The sequence below is a fragment of the Apium graveolens genome, chromosome 1 (genome assembly GCF_009905375.1).
Source record: "Apium graveolens cultivar Ventura chromosome 1, ASM990537v1, whole genome shotgun sequence".
NCBI classification, from domain to species: Eukaryota; Viridiplantae; Streptophyta; class Magnoliopsida; order Apiales; family Apiaceae; genus Apium; species Apium graveolens.
The window spans coordinates 155277782-155294718 of record NC_133647.1 but is presented as its reverse complement, the minus strand read 5'-3'; the positions used below and the strand labels follow the sequence as shown (position 1 = coordinate 155294718).

General features: G+C 33.5%; 3 protein-coding genes across 4 annotated transcripts; 2 read left to right on the top strand and 1 right to left on the bottom strand.

Moving 5' to 3' along the window:
* Window positions 1-1029: 1029 nt before the first annotated feature.
* Window positions 1030-6527, bottom strand: LOC141668435 (phenylacetaldehyde reductase-like). Its single transcript, XM_074475327.1, has 6 exons — window positions 6317-6527; window positions 4559-4728; window positions 3574-3765; window positions 3229-3391; window positions 2859-3045; window positions 1030-2417 (listed from the first exon to the last, which is right to left on the bottom strand). The coding sequence occupies exons 1-6, from the start codon at window positions 6510-6512 to the stop codon at window positions 2261-2263; spliced, it is 1065 nt and encodes a 354-aa protein (XP_074331428.1). The 5' UTR covers window positions 6513-6527; the 3' UTR covers window positions 1030-2260.
* A 191-nt stretch (window positions 6528-6718) lies between these two features.
* Window positions 6719-13819, top strand: LOC141721259 (uncharacterized). Of its 2 annotated transcripts, XR_012574681.1 has the most exons (5): window positions 6719-6826; window positions 7387-7538; window positions 8396-8450; window positions 11141-12410; window positions 12758-13819. XR_012574681.1 is itself a non-coding variant. In XM_074524093.1 (4 exons), exons 1-4 carry the CDS (start codon window positions 6768-6770, stop codon window positions 10713-10715), a joined length of 294 nt encoding a protein of 97 aa, XP_074380194.1. In that variant the 5' UTR covers window positions 6719-6767; the 3' UTR covers window positions 10716-10827. The 2 variants fall into 2 exon arrangements, 1 of the variants encoding a protein (XP_074380194.1); XM_074524093.1 differs by lacking the exons at window positions 11141-12410; window positions 12758-13819 and adding an exon at window positions 10688-10827.
* Window positions 12176-12841, top strand: LOC141708353 (uncharacterized). The gene has a single exon (XM_074511942.1). The coding sequence runs from the start codon at window positions 12176-12178 to the stop codon at window positions 12839-12841; it is 666 nt and encodes a 221-aa protein (XP_074368043.1).
* Window positions 13820-16937: the final 3118 nt, after the last annotated feature.

Here is a 16937-nt window from a genome sequence, read left to right as displayed (position 1 = left end):
TCTATGCTAAAATGCCTGTCTTATTAATGGTTTGCCGAAAAAATCGGGCTTTTTAATGACAACCGATAACCTCGAAAGGTCTACGAGATTCAATATTAATTACGTTAAATATTAAATATATTACTATATTAGTACTTGAAGATGAATTGAACATTATAGTGTATAACAAATAAAAATTATTTAATTATGTAGTTATAGTGATGTGCTGTATCAAAATAAACATTTTTGATTTTAATTGTCCACTATACTTAAATACGGAATACTCCGCCTACATTACTTACAAAATATGTATTTGTGAGATACGTATTCAGTTATCAAAAAATTACAAGCATGTATTATTGAAATATGAAATCAGTTTTATCATCTAGTGAATACGCATTTTTCAAAGGTGAATCCCTTTAAAAACTAATATGAAACACGCATACCTATCATCCATATATAACAGAACAGGTATCTTGGATATTATTAAACTCATTTATGCATTTTGCGCAGTTCAACCCAAAAATGAGATATTTTGTTCATTTTTTCAAATATCAAATTTAGATGAAATCAACTTTTTAGTTATGTGGTATAGTGAATAAATATTATTCAACTATATAGTTACGGGAACTTAGGTTAAATGAAACAAATTTAATTATGTGAAAATAGGAAATATGACCCAGTTTAAATCAAAAAAGTAAAATTAAATAAATCTTGTATAATTATATAACTTGAGGTAAATTTGACTTTAGAATAAATTTTATCTTAATCGTGATTTGCAAACTATTGCGTGAGCGTATTTAAAGGTAGCGGCTGCGGGTTATTTACGATAAAAATAAAATAAAAAATTGTTATTGTAATGTGTCGCCAAAAGGGTGTTTCCCACCCACTGTAAATTTATTGCCTACATTATTAAAAAGCAATGAGGTCCCATAAAATTTAATCTGAAAATTTGAATGTAAAATAGTCAAACGTTAGATTACTTATAAATTTATATTTACAGTTCAGAGAGCTTGAAAAAAATGCATATAATTGGGATGCTAGAATTAATTTTCCGTTAATTCAATAATATTATTTATTTCAAAAACATCTTTCAAAATACAAAGATCACAACCATCTGTTAAAGATCAAGAGTCTAGTTGATTAACAGAAGTTCTCAAGAAATACAAATGCAACATAAAATCATAAGATTATTAAAAATCGCACTATATAGAGTGACACACACATCACAAGGATGCGTTACAATGAAACATGATCAAACAACCTAGATAGCTGGTAGCATTCCTTAGACCTTTTTGTCTGCAGGAGCGAAAGTATTTTTAACAGCATCAGTGGCTCCTTGAGACATGACCTTCACTTGTTCCCCAGCACCTATCAGAACCTCTCCGGTCTTGTCTTTCCCGGCTATAGCAGTTTGCTTCGCTGACTCTCCGAAAGCCGCAGCCTGCTCCATCATTCCTCCTCCGGTTCCCTCCGCCTTCTCGGGAGTCTTGTCCTTGGCTTCGCCTGTACCGAACACAGAAGAGCTCATTTTTGTTATTGCTTCCATTTTGTTGCAGATGTCGAATTATGATATTTTGATATTTGTAGGTTCCATACGAATCAATTTATAGAGTGTACCAGCATGTAAGGTTGATTTATGCAGGAGTGTGTGGCTTTGGAAAATTGGAAGTATATGTGGTCAGTTTGAATTGGCCGACTTGTTTGCACTTAATTGGGTTGTTGGCAATTTCATTTTTTACATTTTGCACAATCAATTATAGTTGAATTTTTATGATAAATATTATCATAAAAAATCAAAAAAAGCAGATATTTATCTATTGAGATATGCTCGAACTTTATTGCAGAGGTCGGCAAAGAATTTGAACACTACAACCACCAAATGCTACTGGCTAATTCAATGGACTTGGGTGCTTTACCAGTAGGCCCAACAACAAATACTACAACTATGAAAACTGTGTATCATGAAGGACTTCAACTTCTCCAAAAACATTCAAGATTTCATTTCATTAATATCATCTATTTTTCACTAGAGAACACTTCTGAGATTTGGCAAATCCATCATCATATTTAGGGTTGTAGATAAACAAGACTTTCAGGATGAACAATATAAACAGTTTGATGCTCGATTGGCTTCACAAATGACCTACACTTTAACATGATTCTAAGGTTCGTTTCATAAATGTGTAGGACTCTGTTTTCACTCGATTTAAGTTTTAGCTCCAGTTTGATATTCATGGTTGAGAGCTTCGTACACTATTCATTTAGAGCCCTAATCACATTACAAAGCAGATGAGAGAGCAAAGATTTTCCTCTCCTTCAAGCTCTCAACAGTTTCTTTAAGGCTCTCCCCAATAGGGATGTAGTTGATGCCCAAGCTTTTAATTTTCTCCTTGGAGACCTGATAGGTTGGCACGAATGGCTTGTCATTTGCACACCTGCAATTTGTTGTATATAAACACTATTTTATAAATAATAATATGTATCTAAAAATTGAATGAAGATGAAGATCCAGCTACTCTGACTGACTGATCATCTTCTCTCATAATCAATATATCTAGACAATAGACATTTTTCACTCGCATATATGTTTATGTAAACATAGCAACATATCTATAATAATATGACAACAACATTTTATCAGCCACTTAGTCAGGTATATCTCAATCTCAGACAGTCGCAACAGATTCTGTATGTTGATATAGAAAGACTAGTCTACTACCAAAATGTAACAGCATAGAAGAGAAGTCCAGATGATTAAACTGGGGAACTAGTGGGATTTATTTATACTACATTGTGCCCGTGGTCAGGTTAACGTGGATACAATAAGTACACTTGTAAAATACTTTTTAAAAGAACAGTTGGGCCGAAAAACTAACCTGACAGGAAGTTGCAACGAAGGATATAAATACCGCAATTTTTCAACAAGTTCTGAGTAGTGTACGACGCTCTCAACCATGCAGTATCTTCCCTTGGCTGCAGTAAGCTCAAATGCCTGAATATGTGCATTAGCCACATCCTTCACATTAACCCATCCCAAACTAGCATTTGGATATGTTTGTACTCCTGCATAAATTAAAAAACATAAATACTCAATGAAGCTGGTCAGAAAGTACAGATTCATATTACAGTAATATATGTTGTTTGATGATGAATGCCAACTATATTGTCACTTCTTGTGCTTCAGTTTTAATTAAATTACAGTATACAATCTAGGACACTGAAATTAAAGATTTATACAGGCATCACCTTTTACTAGGTTTAAAATTGCAGCAGCACTTGTGTTGAGACTTGGTTGCAGAAGAGGTCCGATAACCATTGCAGGGTTTACTGTAACCATGTCAATTCCTCTTTCTCTCACGAACTTCCAGGCAGCATCCTCGGCTAATGTCTTTGAAAGAACATACCACAGCTGGTACAGTCAACAAGTGAGGCATGAGGAGAGAATCACTAAAAGAAAGTTCAGCAAATCAAGTATCATTTATGGGAATAACTAGCTATTTGGAAACCATCACTATCACCATTAAGTGCAGTATATATTAGTTAAAACCTACTCGACAGACCATAAACATTGAGGACTACAAAGGCACGAACCTTTCTTTCTTTGCATATCTCTATATCAGAAAACCATGTCTCATCAACTATGACATCAGGAGTCTTTGGCCTATCATTGTATGTAACTGCTGCTATAGAGGAAGTCAAAACCACTCTTTTAACTGATGGAGCTTTTGCACATGACCTAAGAACATTTAGTGTTCCCTTGACTGCAGGATCAATCAATTCCGCCTGAGAAAAAGGAGAAATACAGTAAACACTATAATGCTAATAAAGTGTGTTTATAAACAAGTAGATAAAATATCGCACTCTGAAGTATCTAACAATATAATGGTTAGATAAAGTTTGGGAAAATGGTGCAATGTCGGTTTTTCAGAAACCAAGTCTTGTTATTACTTATTACTCACTCGTCGCAATAATTTCTCGTAATTCCACATTTATGATTCCAGGACTAGCAAACTTACAGAGAATAGTCTATATACACTTTGTGCGCATTTTTCATATAATAATATTAATTACTACTAAAACAAGGTTGATCAAGTTGAAGATAGAAATATGCTTTACATAATGAAACATAAATCTACATAGGGTGTGAACCTCTTTCTACAGAACAGCAGAGTAAGATTTTTAAACTCGAAATACCGGGTCATCTTTTATACAGTTTCAAGGTCCTACCAAGTACCATTCTCACATATGCCAGGCAGATGATCAAATTTCCAGAAATTTCACTATCCATATGAGTTCTTCAAATGTTGCATCAAATTTATAAATAGATATTTAAACAAATCTCTAATCAAACATTTCATTCTTCTTATTCTTATTCTGACAATATGGTTTAAGACTAAATCAGCTAGAAGTTTTTCCATATTTATGCTTAACTTGCACACTTGATCACTCAATTCTGAGTCCAGATTTATAAGAATACATATATAATGCCATATACACATGTGTGCACAAACATCCATATGCATACATACTTATATATGTATGTATCATTCTGAGTCTGTCTGTCTGTAAAGATAACCTGTGGATCATTGACCGCATAGGTGAATGGAGACGCCGTATGGAATACACCCTCGCAACCATCAACAACAACATCAAAAGAACCTTCTTCCAAAAGATTTGCTTTATACAAGTGGAGTCTATCCACAGCTCCATCAAGTGCAAGCAAGTGTTTGGTTTTCTTCGAGTCACCTGAAAATTATTATGATCAGAACCTATATTTTCTTCTCTTCATAGTGGAAAAAAAGGATTTCATGCTTCTTGGAAACGGAGATTGTAGGGTGTGGCACCTTTATTTTGGTGACAAGATTGTTTTGGAAAGTATAAGGGTGCATAATACAGTTATTTCCATGTGCTTTAAAACAAGCATATACTAGAATACTATTGTTTGAACCAAATTATGGTGCTATTCTAAAATTAGTTTAAAAAAACCAAGGATTATACTTGGATAAGAAAAAACTTGAATAAGTACACTAAGCTGTCAAGATACTACAAACACCACATATGTTATCTTTATATTCTTAACATAACAAGCATGTCAAATGTCAAAGCGTGACTTGATATGGTTTAGCTAGTAGATGGTCACAAAACAATCTTTAGTTTTTATTGAAATGCTGTTAATCCAGGATTCAATGAGCTATTACAAGTCTGACTGACCTTGAAATACTACCATCATACACAACAGAGTTCATTATTATAAGATTAATAGTTTCTTTAGTGTTTATAGTCTATATACCTAAGTCATTATGCCTCGTAAACAATTAACACTAGATATTTAGAAAAATAAATCATGGTCAAGAAGATAATTTGAAATTATATACAAAGGTCACAGAACATCGAAGCCAAATTAATGGACCGAGATCGCTTGTACGTAGTTCCAAAAGCATAAATACTAGGTTACACAATTATGGTACATAATCAAAATATCTGCAAAACGAAGAGACACAAATTATAAACTTTAAGGGGGATATAATGGCACCTAACCAACATAGTCGCAAGATATTATAATGCATACTTACAGAAAATGGTGTCATCATAACTAACGACCGTATTGTTCACATAAACCAATCACCCATTATTCCCGATTCCTCCTAACAGCTTACAAATAATACATATTTAACGCCCACCCTGTAAATTGTAAATTTGTACCCTTAATTTATAAACATCATAAACTGTCCAATACTAAACTTAATTTAGTATACCAATTTTTCTTGAAGTTTATCAATATGCTAATTCCTTTTTCTTTTTCTAATGATAGAACACACTCGTCCAACCATCTATCCCTTAGCAAGATTTAATCGTAAACCTCCCCTCATGGCAAATTAATTCGATACTACTAGGCCACAATCCCCTAGGTCCAAAGTACACAACTTTGCATAAACTGCTAGTTGACAAGAAAGTATCTACTAGGAAATGAAATGGTCATATATCCAATCCCCGAGAATTCAACAATGATCTAGCAGCAGTGACACATCCCCATCCCTTTCTCCTCACAATAAAAAAACACATGTTCTATGTAGTAGCCCATATTTGATATATGTGTGAGAGTGAGTGTCTAGTCAATGATCAGCTATAGAATCAATAAAGAACATTATCATTGATTACTATTAAAACCCAATTCATAATTAAATTTAGGCAATTTCCTCAAAAGGGTATAAGTACACAAGCAATTTTCAATATAGCAATACATAAGTCACGAAGATTGATAAGAATGAAATAAAAAATCAAGAAAATAAAAAAACCCAGTTAGAGAAAGAACATAAACAGGTGATAAACATACTGGGGTCACGAACAGTAGCATGAACAGTGTAACCACGAAGGAGCAAGAACTTGACGAGCCATGAAGCTATAAATCCTGAAGCTCCTGTCACGCACACTCTTTTCCCGTCTCCGCTCATCTTCTTTTTCAGTCTTCTTCTGTGCTGTTTTTTCGGAGTTTTATTTTGTAAATGGAACTTATTACAATATTTTGCCATTTTTTTATCAAATATGTCATTCGGAATATATAAGGTGGTTACCGCATTTTTTTAAAGTTGGTGACTTACGGACGTATCAAATCTATCTATATCTATATATATATATATAAAGGAAAATCCCCGCATGTGTAACATGGCACATCTCATCTTCAGACTTGCAAATTTCTCTCATTTCTAAGGCTTTGTATATTTTGTGTCAATCTCCTACAAATAAATATTTTTGGACTTTCATCTACCAAACCCGCTAAAAATACCATGAGAATATATATATACGTGCAGAGCTGGTGGCTACGTCAAATGAACCCATTACCCAGGTTCGTTATATTCAATTTTGATTTGATTTTCTGTAGCTGTGTGCATATATATATATTGTATGATACACACGATTCAATGATTACATAAATATATATAAATAATTAGATTAGTTTATATAAATGATTAGATAATCACTCCTGCAAATCTATTGATTCAATTATACTTAAGAGATTGTATCTTTTAGTTCATTATTTTTTTATTGTTGTACTATATTTACAGCTAATCTTGTCATTCATTGGGGGTGTCAATGCTTTTGGATCGAAAATTTTGATAGGCAGCTTTTAAAATTTTGATGTATTTGCTTTCAAATTTCTGATGTATTTACAAAATTATCCTCATATATATTTCTTTTGATTTTTAGCCCTTAAAATTATCCACTATTCTTATGACAATTTCTTTTCAGCTAACAATTCAGGCAAATTTTAAGTTTTTTAGTGTTCTCCTTGTAATTTTAGGGATTATACGATTGAAATTAAAATTGTACTTGCAACTCTTCATCTCCTTGATGTTTCATTTATAGTGACTATGTATTATTTAATTTCCTTGCATAATGACTCAGCTTTAATTTGGAAAAGAATGCGAACAGTCATCCCCTGCATTTGCATCTTTGCTCATTTGCATTTGCAATCAATGTCAAATTTGGATATGGTTTCCGGTTTGTGAGTCTGCCCGTGTTTCAGAGCCGCCCTAACGACATGACCACTCTCTCAGGTATATCTCTAGGATTAAGCTTCTTTCATTTTGTTTAATTCTGGATAAATTGTTGTGCGGCTTCTATTTGCTTTTATTTTCCTTCTGGTTCGCTGACAACATGTTACCTTCTGATAAATTAGGATTCCATAAATTTTTGGTGGCTATTAATTTAAAAACAATTCATTTAAATTTAGTACCGTTGTTGTCGCTTGTGGAAAAACTTAACTCTTTATTTGTTGAGAAAAGTGAAGCTTAAAATAGAGTTGTTTGATCCAAATATCTGAAATCAAAATCTGTTTATAAGATTAGAAAGATTGTCATATGATATCTATAAAATTGTATCTTCCTACCCTATATTAGAAAATAGATTACATGATTGATACATAATTTAGGTTTTCTAGGCTACTCATCCCCTGAACTTCTTCAGTGTTTTTATAGTGAGCTTTTTTAAATAAAAGAAGTATTACGTGCGATAGTATCAACAAGTAGAGCTGGTAAAACGTACATATCCTAGCTCCACAAAGCTAAATATATAGCTTCTAACTAGGCTTTTAGCGGCTCTATCTCTTGAATACTAAACATCATCACATGATACTTGATGCACCAGCAGAGGGTGTATTCCAGAATCCATCAGCACAACTCAGTGCTTTCTTACTTATTTGTTTACAATATTTGGTTTAAGTTTGGTGCTACTTTTGCGTACTATGTAAAAGTTTGTGAGCTTTTTCTTTGTTGGGAAGAGTTTCATGTTACTTTTATAAAAACTATAATTGTAAAATGGCTTTAAATTCAATTATTCTTGCTATCAATATTTAGTTTCCAATACATTAAGATTCCGTACAATTTTCAATAATTATGAATTTGTTGCTTTGCAGGAGCTCCCAATAAGAAACAAGGTTGGATTTTCAGTTTGGATAACAGTGAGAACAAGTGAGTTGTGTTTACCACTCCTCTCTTAGCATATTTGCATAGCATCCAATTAACAGAAATTATGTCATGCTGCCACAAGGCAAGCTTCTTCCATTCACACAAACATATAAGTACAAGTCTCTCTCTCTATAACCCAGCTTAAATTATTTGAATAAGTTTATACTGGCACATGATTTTTTATATGTTTTTCACAATATTAGATGTTTGTTATTGGTGGAACAATTACAGCTTGTCGTAAGAAGCACATGGTTTTAAGAAGAGTATATAATTGTGTTCTAGAATAATGTTGATCATTCTATTATCTGGCCATATTAGTTCTTGAAGTTTCAGTGACTATTTTTTTCTTTAGGAATTCAATTTTATCTAGTTTATTAATGTAATATACATAAATTTTAGATAATAATAATAATAATAGGTGATGAATTTGATTTAAGTTAGAATAAGAATTATAAAAGAATTTGTTTGAGTTAATAATAATTAGATTAGAATAAGGAGTCTTTGTAAAATTATAAATATCCAGCACCCCTATTAAAACAAACACATACATTAATATTAAAATCCTAGAGCAAGGGTTGCGCGAAGAAGAGGCTACGGAGGGTGAGGCGGAACAGAGCAAGTCTAAGGATAACCGAGAAAGTAAAGGTGCAAAATAAAACAGGTAATCATATAATTAGATGTTTTATTATTAGTTAATATAGTTAGTTGATCGAGGTGTATACATGACTACGTGGAACCTAATTGATCACCAGGAGTGCAATTTAAGGTAATACAATTTATTAACTCTAGTGAAACAATGTCAGTGGGAGTGTAGTCTTCTTTGAGATGAGCCATCTCCCTGGTTTTGTGATACCAACATCAAACCAAGTGTTTTTTTTATATATTTTAGTTTCGCTATATTATGCACGTATGGTACATTCTAAATTTTATGATTTTACATTATATATGTTTTGTTTCGCTAATGATCGATAAAGTGAAAGAGTATTATGAGTTATGTTTTATTATGACAACAATATAATTATATTAATTTATTATTTGCCTTTATTTATAAACTCATGCAAATACACTTTTATATATTAATTTGATTATTGCTTTTTAACATTTTTTTTAGGTGACAAACTAATACTAAGATGTCATAAGTGTATATCCTGGAAGAGGAGAATTTTGGTTTATTTTTTTTATTATTATTAAATTTATTTTACTAGAGCTATATTCTGACAATAGTATTTATGTTAATATTATAATACACATTTGGCCATGTTTGTGAATCAGCTTGTGGTACAAAGCAAGTCAGGAGCTGACGCATTACTAGTATTTACTATTCATTGCTAATATTTATTTTATTAATATATGTCATATTTGTTAGTATAAAATTAATATCATTGTCTAGAGGCTGATGGTGACTGTAATAAAAAAAGAGAATGAATTGTTAACAATCAATTATAATTTTGTTATTAGATTCGGGAGGGGGACTTTAGCAGATCGTTGTGAATTTTCGTGAGTGTTTGAGTTGTTATTTGAGGTACGGATTCTGTCCCCTTTTATTCTGCGCTACTTCTCTTAGATATTATAAATATATGATTCGTTTCGTTCTATCTTCTGTTTGTTCCGTTAAAAATTCTTTTAACCTCCTTGACTTCCGAAAATTGTTTTAAAATGGATTTGCAAAATTATAAATATTTGTTTACTTCTGTTTTAAAATATTATTTATGACACCCTCTGTTTCGGAAATCTGAATTACTCGTATCAGGTGATTTTAAATTTACAAGAATATTTTATTTTGAACCCTTAGTGATTTAGGGTATACCGAGTTAACCAGCTGTAGGGGTACTACAACCATGTCATTGCGGCACCAGTGACATGACACTTCCGTGACAGTGTGATTGGTCACGGCGTATCCTTCTGTTAGCTCTTGGGAGGAGTTTTTGCGCATTTGATATTTGTTCAGGATACGTGGGTGCACCCAGAGTATGACTTGTGATTTGATTTATGGTGACGTTGTATATGACGTACACGTTATCCATTTTGTTGCACACATTAGGTACCCTATGATGTGTGTATTTGTATCTGTTCTGATCTCGGTATAAAATATCCTAGCCGTCGTTGTTTCAGCCTTACTTATTTTTAAAATTGTTGTTTAATTATAAATTGCTGATTATTTATTTCTGATCTCTTGTTTTAAAATTGTATTCCAAATCCGTACTAGGCGTTTGGCTCATGCTGTATTCTTTTTCTGGCAGGTGCTTAGGGGGATCTGGGACTGTGTGAATGGAGAGCTCCCTTTATTTCGTTCTTAGGATTTCAGACTTCTATCATTATTTAGACTTAATTACTTATTAGAGATTTCAACATTTATTTATTTGGTTTAGACATTTTGGAGATTTAATATTATTTTGGAGATTTTAGACTGTTTAATTATTGTTAGAAATATATTAGTGCTCTGTTTGCAGGTTTATGGATTTTAAGTAATATTTCCCTTCTATTTTAAGAAGGGGGTGTTACAGAGATGGCATCAGAGCCAGGTTCTTTCTTGTAGAAAACCTATTTAGGTTGACCTGTGAGTTTGGGTAGACGATAGGATGGGTATTCTATTTAATTTCGTTTTATTCTACTTTATCATTTGAAATCTGTTTGTAACTGCTTCATCATATTTATTCTCGTACTCTTCATTCGTTCGCTATCTTATATTGTAGATGCCTCCTAGACGTGATCCTTTTCATATTGACCCCGCTCAGCTTACTGAGATGATAGGGCAAACAGTGGCTCAGGCTGTACAACAGGCTTTGGCAAACCAAGGAAATCAGAATGGCGAGGAAAATCAGAATGGACAAGGAAATCAGAATGGCGATGGAAACAAGAATGGACAAGAAAATCAGAATGGCAATGGAAATCAGAATCAGAATGGTCAGGGCCATCAGCTGGAGCCGTTTGTATGGTTGGAGAGGTTTGTGAAGCAGAAACCAGACTCTTTTAGTGCAGCACCAACTCCTATTGATGCTGAAAATTGGATTGTTCATCTCGAAAAGATTTTTGATGCACTGGGTTGTGATGAGATTCAGAAGGTCAGGTTAGCTGTATATAAGTTGGAGGGTGATGCTTAGAGATGGTGGAGAGGAGTGAAAGCTACTAGAGGGGAGTAGTATGCAGAGGCTTTGGAATGGCATGGATTCAAGGAAGTATTCTATGAGCAGTACTTCTCTAATGCTGATAGGGAGGCTTATTTGAGGGAGTTTCATTCTATTATGCAGCACCAGGATGAGAGCATTACTGATTATATGGCGAGGTTTATAAGGTTAGCTGGATTTGCTGGGACAGTTGCAGGGACTGCTGCGCAGCAGGCTGATAAATTTAAATGGGGGTTGAAGTTTCATCTGAGGGGTTCCATAATTTCTTTTAAATTTGATAATATGGCAGAGGCGGCTGATGCATCAAAGAATGTTGAGAAGGAGCGCATAGATTTCAGGACTTCCAGGTCTAACAGTGGTAGTAAGAGGACTAGGGATGATCAGGGTTTTGCACAGGGTAGACAGTGGTATGGAGGTCAGAATGGTCAGCAGGGACAGTGGCGCGGACAGAATCAGAATAGGGGTGGTCAGTCATTCCACGGCCGGAATCAGTATGTTGGTCAGAATCAGAATCAGCAGTTTCAACGGCAGAAGCAGCCTAGGCAGTGACAAAATAGTCAGCAGGGGCAGAGCCGTTACTCAATATATGGGGGAAACCCTAATATGATTCCAGTGGCTCCTTGTATTACATGTGGTGGACATCATCCAGGTAGAGCTTGTTACAAACAGACTGGGGCTTGTTTCTTGTGTGGTAGCATGTCCCATAGGGCAAAGAATTGCACATTGTCACGCAACCCTGGTGGAGGAGGAGCTGGCGGTGGTAGTGGCAGTGGAAGTCAGCAGAATCCTACAGCCAGAGTGTTTGCATTGACGGCAAATCAGGCAGCAGCTAATTCAGGTACTGTTTCAGGAACACTTCTTGTTGGTAGACGTGATGCTTATGTGTTATTTGATACTGGTTCAACCCATTATGTTGTGTCTTTATCGTTTGTTCGTCATCTTGACGTTACACCTTCATTATTATATCCTCATATGTCTATTTCTACCCCGATGGGGAATTCTGTTATTATTTCTGATGTGTATCGAGAGTGTCCGATAGCTGTTGGAGATAGAAATTGTAAGGTTAACTTGCTTCCGATGGAGATGCATGACTTTGACATTATTTTGGGCATGGATTGGTTGAGTGAACATCGTGCCACAATTGATTGTCAGACCTATATTCTAATTGTTTCTGGTTTATTTCAGGACTTCCGTTTTGGGTTTGAGAAATTTAAACATGTCTGCTATCCATTGGGCATCTCAAGGATAATGAGACACCAGAATTCTTGAAAACAATGAGATAACAGGTTAGTAGAGTTCTTTTCTAAAAACAAATTCAGAAGTCTGGAAGTATGAGCTTTTAGGTCTGAAATGCTTTCAGGTAGGTACTCATAATCATCCATCTAGCCCTTAAGTGCATTGGTTTTGGAGTTACTTGATGATAGGGGTGTACACGGTTTGGCCAACCCGACCAATCCAAACCGAACCGGTCCTATTTCGGCCGAACCAAACCGATTTTTTTCAACCCGATATATAGTTGGGTTGAAAAAATGTCAACCCGATTTAATTGGGTTGGATATGGTTTTCGATAATTTTAAACCAATCCAACCCAACCCGATTAAAATATATATGTACATGCTAATAAGTTAATCCAAAATTATGTTTATGCCATTTACATAGATCCATATATCTCTAACTCTAAACGTAACTTATAACCTCCGTGTTCATAGTTCATTTCGTAACAACAATAGATGTTTGATTAGTGTTATATTTTTTGCATTTATGATTCATTCCAATATATAAAGTGTAAGCAATATTATTAGTACTTTTGATGTCGAAAATTAGATGTTTAAGACTATTCAATATGGAAGATTGTAATATTATTTTGAACTATTTTCAAGTGTTTTAAACTTTAAAACCTTATGTTTTATTATAATTTTTTATATTAATTTTGTATATTTATAAACCCATCAAACCGATCCAAACCAAACCAAACCGAAGTATACAAATTGGTTTGGGTTACGAATTTAAACGGTTTGGGTTGAGTTGAAATTTTGAAAACCCGAATTAATTGGGTTGGGTTGCTAAATTCTCCCAACCCGTCCAACCCGATCCGTGTACACCCCTACTTGCTGATATGGTTGTGTATATTGAAGATGGTAATTTTGACAAAGAAACGCAGTGTATATTTTTCTGATGTTTTTGAGTTTTTTTCAAGTTTTAATGTGATAGTATATATAAAATTGTAACCTGAGCATTAAAAGAGGAGCTGTAACTATAAGTCCCTATATATAACTACACTTTAATTTCACAAGTTATTGGCATGCATTGTTGTTCCAATATATTCTAGATAATTGAATTACATGGATGGCCGGCTATTTTGCAAATTAATTGTTTTATGCTAAAAAAAATTGGGAAGTAATATTAGTCATCCCAAATTTAATATAAGATTTTTATATATTAAATAATTTGTTTTAGCAAAACACATGCTCATATTCATATATTTCTTATTATTTTAATATTAAAGTATGATCAGTTTTTTCTGTCTACAATCATGTTGGTATCTACTATTTGCAAAACAAAATTAATTCGAAAAATGTGCACAAATGGATTATATATGGAGTTCTAACTTCTCTTATTACACTTGGATGATGCAAAATGTCGATTGTAATTTACATACTTAATTTATTCAACATTTATTTAGAAAGGTTAAATTATATATGCTTGATAAATTATATTTATTGCAATGAAAGAGTAAACAAATATATAAAAATGATATAAGCATAGTCTTATTTTAAGTAGTATTTTTTTTGAAAGGATAAAGAAATGTGAGATGAAAAAAGATGCATCGATTTAAATTGAAAGAAGGCATGTTTTAAGAATTTATGAAGTATCAGATTGGAACATTTGACAAAAAAAGTATCAAATTAAAACATAAAGTACCACTACTTGAAATGTATATGACTCTTTAAAATTTTAGGTGCACTCATCAACTCTCCAATTATATGTTATAATTTTATAACATTATTTTTAGATGTTCTTTTGTTTTAGAAATCTTAATTTTCAACAAAATTGCTGCAAATAATACTTTTTATGTATTTTATATTTGTTCTCTTATTTTTATTTTCAACAAATCTGGCCATTTACGACGGTTTTTTTGAACTGAAATCGCCGTAATTGAGCCATTTACGACGGAAAAAAATCATCTTTTTTGGTCGAGTAGTCGGTTCGTTTTTTCGCCACAAGATAAAATTACGTTGCAAGTTAGGAAGTAGGGGCCCACGTTCTCAATAAAATTATAAATCTACTTACGACGGAATATATCATCGTAAGACACTAATATACGATGAAAAATAATGTCGTAAGTTATGTAACTTTACAAGACCCACTTTTAATGAAATAAAATATAACTCTCCGACGAAAAAATACGTCGTAGTCGTAAATTAGTAACTTACGACGGAATATGTGGTGAACAACCGTCGTAAGTTTGTATTTCCAGAATAGCCAAATTCTGATTTTTCAATTTCCAGTCATTTTTTAAAGTCTATACAATGCCAAACAAAAAGCAATGAAAAGTTCAAAACTAGTGAAAGAACGCATATTTTTTTTGGGTAAACGAGGCTGAGCCTCGTCGTAAATACATATAAAAGAGAAAGAATATACAAAGGGGGTCCTTAATTGTTTACCTCTTGAAACAAATCTTCAAGAGAAAAATAAATAAGAAAAAAAGAACAAAACCAACTATAAAAGAACCTAATCTCAATCCAAGCCTCAAAAGCTTAGAATAAAAACCAAAAATAGGCCCAAATAAATTAAAATACCACATTTGGCACCACCAAAAGAGCACCGGCCAACTCCCTCCAATCAAAACCAAATCAAATTAAAAACTAAGAAACCCAGGAAGAGAAGTCCACAACCACCTACTCCAATTATTGCAGAACCATCTCGACACCTTCATTGGGAAACTAGACAAAACAGAAGCAATTGACTTCTGAAGGATCATAAAAAAATAAATCACAGCCAAATCCATAAAATCCGCTGCACTAAACTTCGGCCAACACCTTGATCCAAAACCAGACTTCAACTTCTCAAAAGCACCCTTCTCCAACTTACACCTGCATTCGAGCATCACACCAACCCACACAAACAGAATCCCAAGTAAACTCGCACAACCAGGCAACAAGAGAACTCCAACAACAGAAAATATGGAAAACATCTGCACCTCACACGACTAAAAGTCCCTCCAATAATGAAAAGTGAAGGGGGACATAAGTATGATTGTGCCTAAAACTATATTACCAAGTAAAACCCTGTATGAAAGAATACAGTAGCTATAAGACATAAGTATGAATTAAGGAAACAAATTAGAAGACATTACATCGTAAACCATTAACAGTGGACTCTAATAGCTTAGCAGTAACAACCTCTCCAACAAACGGTCGAAAAATCACCAATCTAAAACTCACCTGTCAACAACCACAAATATTACATCAAAATCCCACACTCTAATACCAAAATAAACTACACCCATCATCCATAACATTTATATGTTACCGTGTAGGTAGATACACCATCACTCAGAAACACAAACCCTCCATTAATAGACTTGATATCATAAACAGGTACAACAAGACCCAAATTAGCAACAACCTGTCAGAAACACATTAAACACTTGTACATGAAACCCAAACACAATGGCTCGAACTGAAATTTAAAGATTCAGAATCATCAACATATAACATTTAGGTAAAAGATACTTATCAATGCATTAGATGTTCAAATTACCTCCATTTACAATAAAGTTCATGAGATGGAATACTTTTGAGTTGTCCAACCATACTCGGGCACTCTGACTTCAATCCTTAGCAATTGTATCTGCATATCACCAATGCATAAGGCTAAAGCAAACCTCAAACCTCACAACTTAAAACCGTAACATCCATATTTTCATAGTATCACATAAATCATCTTTACAAACACGCTAAATTACTTCCATCTCCAGATTTAAAATTAGTTAGAAAATCTAATGTAGTGTCACAAACCCACCCAAATTTAATATCCCCCTTGCAAGACCTTTGTTCCAAGATTCACGTTCTATTTAGTTACACTAACATAAGCATCGTCAAAATGCTAAGTACATGTAAGAACCTACTGTCCAGTTACAGGTTATCCTCAATATGCCCAATGAGTACTTCCAGATTGAAGTAACTACGAGATACTACCAAGGTCCGCACTCTAAATGCCTAACGAAGTTTCAAACTACAATTATAACCAGAAACAATCAACTTAACTACTTCCATTTTTCAAGTTAAAATTCCAAAAATGCTACCATTAAATAAAAAATGCTACCATTATAACCAAATGCTACCATTAAATAATAATTCAA

Bases quoted from the DNA above. Each gene is read 5' to 3' on its own strand.
- LOC141668435 (XM_074475327.1), bottom strand. From the start codon at position 6,512: ATGGCAAAATATTGTAATAAGTTCCATTTACAAAATAAAACTCCGAAA. The intron at 3,766-4,558 runs GTTATCTTTACA...CCTTTTTCTCAG, and splicing joins ATGCGGTCAATGATCCACAG to GCGGAATTGATTGATCCTGC. The intron at 3,046-3,228 runs GTGATGCCTGTA...TAATTTATGCAG, and splicing joins AATTTTAAACCTAGTAAAAG to GAGTACAAACATATCCAAAT.
- LOC141721259 (XM_074524093.1), top strand. From the start codon at position 6,768: ATGAGAATATATATATACGTGCAGAGCTGGTGGCTACGTCAAATGAAC. The intron at 6,827-7,386 runs GTTCGTTATATT...ATAATGACTCAG, and splicing joins CAAATGAACCCATTACCCAG to CTTTAATTTGGAAAAGAATG. The intron at 7,539-8,395 runs GTATATCTCTAG...GTTGCTTTGCAG, and splicing joins CGACATGACCACTCTCTCAG to GAGCTCCCAATAAGAAACAA.
- LOC141708353 (XM_074511942.1), top strand. From the start codon at position 12,176: ATGATTCCAGTGGCTCCTTGTATTACATGTGGTGGACATCATCCAGGT.